This window comes from Citrus sinensis, chromosome 6, assembly GCF_022201045.2.
Source record: "Citrus sinensis cultivar Valencia sweet orange chromosome 6, DVS_A1.0, whole genome shotgun sequence".
Classification (NCBI taxonomy): Eukaryota; Viridiplantae; Streptophyta; class Magnoliopsida; order Sapindales; family Rutaceae; genus Citrus; species Citrus sinensis.
This window is the reverse complement of record NC_068561.1, coordinates 609,673-621,662: the sequence shown is the minus strand read 5'-3', so window position 1 is coordinate 621,662 and position 11,990 is coordinate 609,673. Positions and strand designations below refer to the sequence as shown.

Genomic DNA, 11,990 nt, shown 5'->3' with positions numbered 1-11,990 from the left:
TTTCTTAAAAACAAGAGAAAGAAAAACATGATACATACATACATACATACATACATACAGACATGAGTTGTCAAAAAAAAGAATAAAATGGGTTTCGCGCCTAATATTAGATGTTCACGTAGATTACATAAAATAAGAAATTGCCAAAAAAAATAAGTTAGTTAAAAACTACTTAATATGATTGTGATAAAGAAAAATATTTGCATGTATATTGAGATCATATGACAATGTTGTTTACTATTTATCGTTAGTGTAAGATTGAATGTCATTATGTGTCAATCATTACTTATTATATGACATCGAGATTACCTATACCTGGGCAAGTTAGTAAGATATTTTAGAATGTTATGTATGGTAGGAGACAGTTTATCATTTGTTCATTAGATTCATTATTTGCAATTTATAGTTATATGTTAATTGCTTATTGCTGCAAAAAGAAATTATGAATTATGATAGCCAAAATGATTAGGAACATAAATGTGAAATTAATATTTCTTTACAGGTGAATTACTTACATATGGCTTTACTACTGATTTTTATGTGAATTGGACAATCTAAAAGATATTTAATACTAGTGAAACATAAGATATCGATGAGATTTAACTGCTATTGTTATTTTTGTATCAAAAGAAATTTGTATAAATCTTATACAACTGGAAAGATAAAAATAAACGTGTATTTAGTTTATCCCTTTTTCTTTATGGTTTTCATTATACGAGAATCTTCTTATTAATTATTTTTCTTTCAAAAGTTTTATTTATTCTGACTAGATAAACTTATAATTGCTACTACACTCTTTATTAGCAACATTCTTATGTCCCTTTCAAATTAATAATAATTCTTTTTCCAAAAGTTCTATTTATTCTAATTAGATAAACTATAATTGCTAGTTGTTCGGGTTATCTCACATCGGTTGTGAAAGGGTTGGTAGTGACTTTATAATTGTGAGGGAAAGCCTCATCCCTTGAGTTAGCTTTCACGGTTGAGAGAGACCTAGGACTACCTAAAACTGATATCAAAACGCAAATTTTCCAACATCTCAGCCTAACAGTCTAATAGAGAGAGCAGGTGTCTATGTTTTTTATCCAAAGCCTGTGTGTCAAGAGACAATTGTTGGGGTTATTCCATATCGACTGTGAAAGAGGCTGGTAGTCACTTTATAAGTGTGAGGGAAAACCTTATCTCTTGAGCTAGCTTTTAGAGTTAAGAGAGATTTAAAACCACCTAACACTACTACACTCTTTATCAACAATTCTTGTGTCCCTTTCAAATTAATGATAGGGTTAGTTCCCATGAGTTGTTATTTTAACATGCAAGTATAAATTAATCTAATAGAGGTAGGTTTATTTCGGTCATGCATAAACTTTTATTTATGTATTTTTATTTTTTATTTTTCCTTAAAATTCATTGCATGTTTTAAACTTATATAAGCTTCTAGGTATAATTTATTTTATTTTACTTACACAATACCTACCATTCAAGGACTGATAGTTACATGTATTTGCCATTAAAAAAAAAAAGTATTTCACTCTCTCTATTCCTCCAGCTGGTACATGCACCCACTAAACTAAACGACACATAGATTTCATTTCTTCACTTTTATCACCACCATGATAAGGCAATTTTCTCTTTAAATGTATATTTGTTTGTGTTTCTTTTTTTTTCTTTTTCTTTTGGGGTTCATTTTTTGTTGCATTTTGCAGAAGACAAAAGCCGAAGAAACTAACATTTTGATTCCACCCAATGAGCTTCAGCTCATTGACGCTGTGCCTTTGAGGATGGTGCCTCCTCTTGATCAAAAGCCGAGAAGGGGAAAAGGGCCTAGAAGTCCACTGATAGATGGCGGAAGAATTGGATTGCCTGAAGGGTGGATGTTCGAGCAGAGGCAAAGAACCCACGCTAATTACAAAGGAAAAATTGACCAGGTTGCTCCAACACTCAATTTCTTCTTATCTAGGTTTTCATAGCTTTGAAAGTTAACTTTCATTAGAGAGAGCTATGGTAAAATTTCATGTTGTTTGTAATTCTGTGGAACACGTATATTAATTTTATTTTGTTATTATATACTGAGTATTTTTTTTTTCAATTAATAGCTCGAATATATAGTTACAGAAATTTATTTTAAAAAGCATGCGGTGTGCCTGATTGTTGAGCGTGTTTCAAATGAATGTGCAGTTTTACTATGAACCGGGGACAATGAAGCAGTTTAGATCATTTAAAGAAGTCAAGAAGCACTTACAGTCAAAAGGAAAAAATATTAATCCAATTACTCATAACGCATTGCAAGAAAATGACCAGAAGAAGCTTGAGACACCACCAGTAGTTGTTCTTACCAATGTGAGTGAGCCGTCAAAATCAAATCTCCCTTTTGGCTTGTATTTAAATTGTTGCTTTTAATTTTATTATATTTTATGTAACATCCATGTGTATGCATATACATGTATGATGCTGCTGGGAGCTCTAACCCTGACCCTGAATCAATTAACCAACAGCCAAAGAGGAGGAGGAAGATAGGTGCTAAAGCTAAATGTACTAAATTTGACTTTAAAAACCAGCCTCAAGAAGTTATATGGGTTCTTGCCGATGCTCATACCGACAACTGGATAGCCTTTATTGGACAAGAGAAGGTTTCAAATGACACACAGCAGACTTGGTCTAAAACTTTTATGGAGATCAATAACCCATGGAATCAAGATCATAATAACAAATAAAGTGCATTATTTTTAATTTAAATAAAATTATGTGTATATATGCAAAGTGTTCATCATGAACACAAATAAATCCTTATGTGTGATAACTTCTTTCTTTTTCTTTTTTTGGTTTAAATTTATGTTTTCACAATTCATGTTATTGCTTTTAAAGAGCACAAACCATGGGGTCAAGACTGGAAGGATTGGTTGAAGAAGAGGGAACGAACAAATTAGTAAATAATTAGAGATATGTGCGCTTGTGTTAAAGTTGAACCAAATTAAATCAACTCAAATTTTTTTGCACTAGATATCAAAGTTAGTGAACAACTTGCTAGTTATTAATAAGAAAAACTCTTTGATTTAAATATGAATAACAAAATCTTATTTTTATTTTGGCATTTGTATTCAATTCAAATAAAAAAGAGCGTATTATAATAATTTAGGTGGATAGAATCTGAAAGGATTGGAATTAATGATGGACTCAACTGTTTTCGGCTCGTTGTGAGACACATCATAAGTATTGAATGCATAATGTAAAATATGAAAAAATATGTGGGGCGAATGAAAATAAACCTTTCTATTTTTCAAATCCAAAATCCCTTGCCATGAGCCCCTGCCAAAAGTCTCTGGTCGGCAGTATACATTTTTCTTTTGCACTTATATTATTGTTATTATTATTATTATCATTTTACAATTCTTGCTTGATTTATCATATATCTAAGATTTCAGTATCAATTCCAGTAGGCTAGCTTGATTTTGGTTAAACAATTTGATGATTTTATTTATGATTGCTAATTCCGTTTTTATTTTTTCAATTTTTATTTTTTTATTTATTTGCTTTGTTTGATTACCGAGAAAGAAACAGAGGTTGTTGGATCATAAACTTGATCCAAGATGAATAAATTCAAGCCCAACTCATGGAAGATTCCATGAGTAGGTATGGTTGGTGAGCTTTAAATTATTTGTGTTAGGTGTGGTAGGTGTGGTTGGTGAAGTAGGTGAGTGGTAGGTTTTAATGAATGGTGAGGATTTATGTAGTAGTTGAATAAATGAATGGTTGTGATTAGTTTGTATCATGTATAAATACCCACTCTCCCCTTTTGTTTAAGTATCAAGTGAAGTAACAAAATCTCTAAGGTGTAGAGAGTGAAAAATAAGAGTTGTAATTGGTGATGAGTGTTGTTGAAAAAATAAAATAGTGTGTTTTGTATATTTTATTTGTAAATTCTCCAACAAAGTAGTATCAGAGCTAGTTCTTAATGCTATATATAGTCATATAGCATATCAAATCAAAGATCTCGACGAGAGGAACGTGACGCCGCAAAACTCATCCCGATCTGAGATCGGACGCGCCCATACCTGCCGCCAAAAGTTTTCTGTCCTGAAGTTGAGTCGACTCACCGAGTTGATCCAAGCTGAGCCGAACTGAACCAAGCCGAGCCGAGCTGAACAGAATCAAGTCGAACCGAGCCAACTCGAGTTGAACCAATCTGGACCAAACCAAGACTACCAAGCCGGCGTTGACCGTTGACCGACGTTGACAGTTGACCCGCGTTGATAGTTGACTGAAAGTTGATTCGAGTCCTTCCCAAGGTTTTTCGACGTTCCGGATCCATATGTGCTTTCAGAATCTCCAAATTCTCACTCAATTTGTGAGTTATGGCAAACGGTGGTATGATGTCATTTCAAGTTCCACAATTAAAGGGAAGTAAATTTAACAATTGGAGTATTAAAATGAAGGCTCTAATGGGCCCACATGATGTATGGGATGTCGTGGAGAAAGGCTTTATTGTGCCAGAAAATGAAGCCACTTTAACTGTGGCACATAAGGAGAATTTAAAAGACTTGAAGAAGAAAGAGAATAAAGCAAAGCATCTCATCTTTCAATCATTAGATGAAAATGCTTTTGAAAAGATTGCTGGTACAACCTCCTCAAAAGAAGTATGGGAGAAACTAGAGACCTCTTACAAAGGAACGGAGCAAGTTAAAAAGGTTCATCTCCAAACATTACGATGAGAATTTGAGTCCCTACACATGAAGGCGTCGGAGTCAATTTCTGACTACTTTACTCGGGTTGTGACCGTTTCCAATGAATTAAAAAGAAATGGCGAGGAGTTAAAAGAGGTAAGGATCATTGAAAAGATAATTCGATCAGTAGACTCGAAGTTTGAACATATTGTTGTGACAATTGAAGAAACAAGAGATCTGGAGGATATGGCGATCGAGCAACTTCAAGGAAGGTTGCAAGCCTATGAAGAAAAACAAAAAAAGAAGTAAGGAATCGAAGAACAACTTCTCAAAATGGAAGTCAATCCAAAGAAAAGAGAAGAAAGCTCCGACAATGAAAGAAGGCACTATGTCCGAGGTAGAGGTTGAGGACGAGGTAGAGGTCGTGGTCATGGACAATCCAAACAATGGAAAAATTGATCAGCAAATATGTAATTTTTAATTAAGAATGAGAGTGAGATTTTGGCTGTAATGCTTGGTGACTTTAACTTTTATCCCTTTAAATAAGATGTGCAAACATCAAAGTAACAAGCAGGAGAACAACAAGAACCCACAACTTAATTTACTTTACCAATAATAACCACTTATGGAGACTCATCACCATCATTTTTAGAAAAGAGAGATAGGACGCACACAAGAAATTTACAAGATCTCTATGAAGTAATTAAGAGACTTGATAATCTCACTCTCTTTTGTCTCTTTGATAATTATGAGCCAATCAACTTCCAAGAAACTGCACAAGATGAGAAATAGAGAATCGTAATGGATGAAAAAAAATCAAAGCCATCGTAAAGAATGACACTTAGGAACTTACTACTCTTATTAAAGGTTACAAGGCGATCGGTGTCTAATGGGTGCACAAAACAAAGAGAAATGCCAAAGGAGAAATTGAAAGGCACAAAGTAAGGATAATTGCAAAAGGCGATAGTAAAAAAACCTAGCAATAATTACGATGAGGTATTTTCTCTTGTAGCCCGACTTGAAACTATTATTTTTTTGGTTGCTCAGAAAAAATGGATGATTCTTCAAACAGATGTGAAGTATGATTTCTTAAATAGATTCCTTAAAAAATGAGTTATATCGAACAACCATTAGGCTATATGTGAAAGGATATGAAGACAAAGTTTTGATATTGAAAAAAACTCTTTATGGGCTAAAAAAAGCACCAAAGGCATGGAATAATAAAATTGGCAAGTATTTTCAAAAGAACGACTGCACCAAATGCCCATATAAACATGTTCTCTATGTCAAAGAAAATGATAAAGACATTTTAATCACGTGCATGTATAGGGATGATCTCATCTTTATTGGAAGTAATCTAAGCTTATTTGAAGAGTTTAAGAGAGTGATGATTAAAGAGTTTGAGATGACTGACATCGGATTGATAGCACATTACCTCGACATTGAAGTCAAGTTAGAAAAAAAAGGCATATTTATCTCCCAAGAAAGCTATGCAGAAGAGATTATCAAGAAGTTCAAGATGAATGATTGCAAGTCTATAAGCACGCCAGTCGAATGTGAAGTCAAGTTATCAAAACATGATGAAGGTGAAGAAGTAGATCCAACTAAGATTTGTGTCGATAACAAACCAGCAATTGCTCTAACCAATCTTCAATGATCAAAGCAAACATATCGATACTCGTTATCATTTCATACAAGAGTGCATTAGAAAAAAAGAAATACAACTATGTCAAATCACGTAATCAAATTGCTGACATCCTCACCAAGCCACTAAAGCAAGAAGATTTCTTTAGGTTAAGAACTTTATTGGGTGTTATAAAGCAAGTTTAAGGGGAGGTGTTAGATCATCAACTTGTTTTTTTATCTAAGTCCAAAAAACACAAAGCGTAGCCCATCTCATAGAACTTGCTACGTTAGGTGAGCTTGGGTGATAAGTAAGATTGGTGTGGTTGGTGTAGTAGGTGAATGGTAGGTTTTGATAAATAGTGAGAGTTTTTTTTTAGTTTTTTTTAGGTATATATACCCCCTCTTCCCTTTGGTTTATGCATCAAATCTAAGAAGAAGCAAAACATAAGTAGCAAAACAAAGCTTCTGAGAGTATGAATTGTGTTTTATCCTTGAGGTTTCTTCAATAAAAATTTGTGTTTTATTTTTCAAATTCTTCAAAATGTGTACATTTATTTTAAAAAATCATTATATAAGTGGTGGTTATATTAAAATTAATTACACATATCGTGCATGCATCAATTGGTTGTACTACTTTAGAGGTATTCTAGAATTTCTCTTATTTAGTAAATTTAAAGCACCTTATACAAATTGTAATTAAAGATCACTGAGGCAAAGAGATTTTGAAACTTTTGATATATGAGTTTACTTATTTTCACAAACAGCAGTGATAAAACCCATGATAATAACAATTTCTATACTTTAGATTTTTTCCTACTCAAACCAGCAGAGAAGTTGATAAAATTTTTTATTAATTTAAAAAACACAAGAGATATGGAATTCCTACTTTAAAAAAGAAAGAAACTAATTAATTAATTAATTATCCAAGCAATTAGATACTGTAAATCCTTACAGTAAAATGGCTACTAAATCCTACAGTATTTCAAAACAGGGAAAAAAAGGGGTCTGCCTAGATAAAATTATAGCATAATGCCTAGATAAACTTAATTTGGACCATAATGATGAGAGTCGCCGTTGCTTTAGCAAATTTTCCCACCTGAATCTCATCCACCTTTACTTGCCAAATGTGCAACCATTGCCAAATTTTGCATGCAATAAAAAGGACACAACAATAAGCCAATTTATTTGACACTCACTAGATCTGTTTCCTCTCTCTATCCACCTCTCTTTCTTAATTTCCAAGGTTAATTGGTTGGCAAAGTAGAGACATGAAGGCCCATCATCAATACCGACATTGGCATCGCAGCAAATGACCGATGGGGTAATTAATTCAGCTCATATCCTTGCTATGAATCTAGATCCTCTCCTGATTTAATCTTCATCTGAGTAAATTTTGTTAATATGATTGGTGGTTAATAAATTAAAAAAAAAAGTAGTTAAATCGTAATCATCCACTAACACTAAAACACATGCGGCATAAAATCTGTAAAAGATCTGGAGCGCTCAAATCAAGAGAGGATCATGATCCCCTTTCTATATGACATTTTCTTGATTCTCTAATACGATCATCAACAAATTAGATGGCTCGAGCCACAGATCTGATGTAATTTTGCTTAATTAAATTTTTTTTTAATTTAACAATTTTACTAAGTTTTAAAAGTTTGTGAATTAACCCAAAGAGAACAACAATTGAGGAAGAAAGAATTAAGGTACATGATTCTCTCGTTCATGTAAGCTTTATTTGATTATTAGTCATATTAGTTCCGCAATATGATTCTCTCATTCATTGGTTAATTTAAATAAATTACCGTCATTTTTTCTAGTCCCGACATTTTAGGAGACATATGGCGTGAGAAATGGACAAATTCCTTAAAACAAAAAAAACAAAAAAGCAAAAAATAAATAAATAAATCGACAATATCCTCGATGACAACAAATTCTTATTCATGATTCATTCTGATTGCTTTCTTTTTTAACCTACTGAACATTATATCTCTATCCAAATTCCACTCTCTATTCAATTCAATTTCAGGTTATTAAGTAATCTCTTAATCTACCCTGCATATATTGTAGACTTTTTTAGCTTCCATCAATAAACACTAATTAAAGGATAATTATGAATTGCAGCCTCTTCCATCACGTGTAGCAACAGATGGATTGCAAGATGCGGCATGTTATCGTTGTCTCTGTAACTATGTATAGACTTTTTTTATTGTCAACAATTAATACTGAGCAATATGCTTAAATGTGATTAATTGTTTTTCATTAGCAAACTAATTTATGGATCTCAAGTTTTTTTTTTTTGGGGGTCAGAAGGGGGTATAGAGCGTAAATGTGATTTTGCGCGTTTTTTCTTTTCCATTAGCAAACTAATTTATGGATCTCAAGTTTCCTTTTGGGTCAATGGGGGGCACAGAGTGTAAATGTGATTTCGTGTGTTTTTTTCTTGAAAAGATGAAAGAGAAACATGATACATACATTCATAGTCAAAACAAAAAAGGAAAGAATAAAATAGGTTTCGCACCTAATATTAGATGTGCACGTAGAATACATAAATTAAGAAATTACTAGAAAAATAGGTTAGTTAAAAACTACTTAATAGAATTGTTACAAAAAAAATGTGTATATAAGGTGAGATCATATGACAATATTGTTTAATATTTATCGTTAGTGTAAGATTGAATGTCATTTTGTGTCAATCATTACTTATTATATGACATCGAGATTAACTATGATTGGGCAAGTTAGTTAAAAATTGTAGAATGTTATGTATGGTAGGAGTCAATTTATTGTTAGTTCATGTAGATTCATAATTTACAATATATAGTTATTTGTTAATTGTTTATTGCTGCAAAAAGAAATTATGAATTATGATAGCCAATATGATTGGGAACATAAATATGAAATTAATATTTTCTTTAGAGATGAATTACTTAAATGTAACTTTACTACTAATTATTATGTGAACTGGACAATCTAAGAGTTAATACCAGTGAAACATAAGATATCTATGAGATTTAACTGTTAATGTTAATTTTATATGAAAAAAACTGTATAAATCTCATACAACTGGAAAGGTAAAAATAAACGTGTATCTAACTTATCATTTTTCTTTAAGGTTTTCATTATAAGAGAATCTTCTTATTAATTCTTTTTCGTTCAAAAATTTTATTTATTCTAACTAGATAAACTTACAATTGCTACTGCACTCTTTATTAACAATATTCTTAAGTTGCTTTCAAATTAATATTAATTCTTTTTCTTTCAAAAGTTTTATTCATTTTAATTAGATAAAGTTACAATTGCTACTTGTTGGGGTTATCCCATATTGATTGTGAAAGGGGCTGGAAGGGACTATAAATGTGGGAGAAAGTCTTATCTCTTGAGATAGCTTTTGGAGTTGAAAAATATCCAAGACCGCCTAATATTGGCATCAGAGTTCAGGTTCACCAACAATCTAATTGGAAGAACGAATATCTATGCTTTTAACCCAAAGCCCAATGTGTGAGGAGGAGATTGTTGGAGTTATCCCACATCGATTGCGGAAGGGGCTGATAGTGAATTTATAACCTTACCTCTTGAGCTAGTTTTTGGAGTTAGGAGATGTCCAAGACAACCTAACACTACTACATTCTTTATCAACAATATTCTTATGTCCCTTTCAAATTAATGATAGGATTAGTACCCACAAGTTTCTATTTTAACATGCATGCATAAATTAATCTAGAAGAGATAGGTTTATTTCAGCCATACATAAACCTTTTTCTTTTCTTTTTGCCTTAAAAGTCATTGCATGTTTTGAACTTATATAACCCCCTAGGTATAATTTATTTTGTTTTTCTTACACCATACCTAACACTCAAGAACTGCTAGTTACATGTATTTGCCATTAAAAAAAGTATTTCACTCTCTCTATTCCCCCAGGTCGTACATGCACCCACTAAATCAAACGACACAAAAGATTTCATTTCTTCACTTTTATCACCACCACGATCAGTCAATTTTCTCTATAATTGTATATTTGTTTGTGTTTCTCTTTTTTTTTCTTTTTTTTTTTTTTTGCATTTTGCAGAAGACAAAAACCGAAGAAACTAACACTTTGATTCCACCCAATGACCTTCAGATCATTGACGCTGTGCCTTTGAGGATGGTGCCTGCTCTTGATCAAAAGCCTAGAAGGGGAAGGGGCATAGAAGTCCACTCATAGATGGAAGAAGAATTGGATTGCCTGAAGGGTGAATATTCGAGCAGAGGCAAAGAACCCACGCTAATTACAAAGGAAAAATTGACCAGGTGGCCCCAACACTCAATTTCTTCTTATCTAGGTTTTCATAGCTTTGAAAGTTAACTTTCAAATTAGAGAGCTGTATGCTGAAATTGCATGTTGCTTATAATTCTGTGGGATATGTTTATTAATTTTATTTTATTATTATGTACAGAGTATGTTTTTTCAAATTAGAGAGCTGTATGCTGAAATTGCATGTTGTTTATAACTCTGTGGGACATGTTTATTAATTTTAATTAATTATTATGTACTGAGTATTTTTCAATTAATAGCTCAAATGTATAGTTACAGAAATTTATTTCAAAAGCATGTGGTGCGCCTAATGTCGAGTGTGTTTCAAATGAATGTGCAGTTTTACTATAAGCCGGGAACAAACAAGCAGTTCAGATCATTTAAAGAAGTCGAGAAGCACTTACAGTCAAAAGGACAAAATATTAATCGAATTACTCCTAACGCATTGCAAGAAAATGACCGGAAGAAGCTTGAGACACCGCCGGTAGCTGGCCTTACCAAAGTGAGTGAGCTTTCAAAATCAAATCTTACTTTCGGCTTGTATTTAAATTGTTGCTTTTAATTTTAGTATATTTCATGCAACATCTATGTGTATACTTATACTGATATACATGCAGGATGCTGCTGGGAGCTCTAATCCTGACCCTGAATCAAGCAACCAACAGCCAAAGAGGAGGAGGAAGATCGGTGCTAAAGCGAAACGTTTTAAATTTGACTTTAAAAACCGGCCTGAAGAAGTTACATGGGTTCTTGCCGATGCTTATACCAACAATTGGTCAGCCTTTATTGGACAAGAGAAGTTTTCAAATGACACGCAGCAGACTTGGTCTAAAACTCTTATGGAGATCAATAACCCAGAGAATCAAGATCATAATAACAAAAAACGTGCATTATTTTTAATTTAAACGAAATTATGTGTATATATGCAAAGTGTTCATCATGAACACAAATAAATCCTGATGTGTGATAAACCCCATGACAACAACAATTTCAATTTCAGGTTATTAAGTAATCTCTTAATCTACCCTGCATATATTGTAGACTTTTTTAGCTTCCATCAATGAACACTAATTAAAGGATAATTATGAATTGCAGCCTCTTCCATCACGTGTAGCAACAGATGGATTGCAAGATGCGGCATGTTATCGTTGTCTCTGTAACTATTTATAGACTTTTTTTATTGTCAATAATTAATACTGAGCTATATGCATAAATGTGATTAATTGTTTTTCATTAGCAAACTAATTTATGGATCTCAAGTTTTTTTTTTTGGGGGTCAGAAGGGGGTATAGAGCGTAAATGTGATTTCGCGCGTTTTTTCTTTTCCAATAGCAAACTGATTTATGGATCTCAAGTTTCCTTTTGGGTCAATGGGGGGCACAGAGTGTAAATGTGATTTCGTGCGTTTT

General features: G+C 32.7%; 1 protein-coding gene across 1 annotated transcript; it reads left to right on the top strand.

Annotated features, from left to right (window-relative positions):
* Positions 1–10,891: 10,891 nt before the first annotated feature.
* On the top strand, positions 10,892–11,589 carry LOC127902978 (methyl-CpG-binding domain-containing protein 5-like). Its single transcript, XM_052443269.1, has 3 exons — positions 10,892–11,083; positions 11,199–11,466; positions 11,582–11,589. The coding sequence occupies exons 1-3, from the start codon at positions 10,892–10,894 to the stop codon at positions 11,587–11,589; spliced, it is 468 nt and encodes a 155-aa protein (XP_052299229.1).
* Positions 11,590–11,990: the final 401 nt, after the last annotated feature.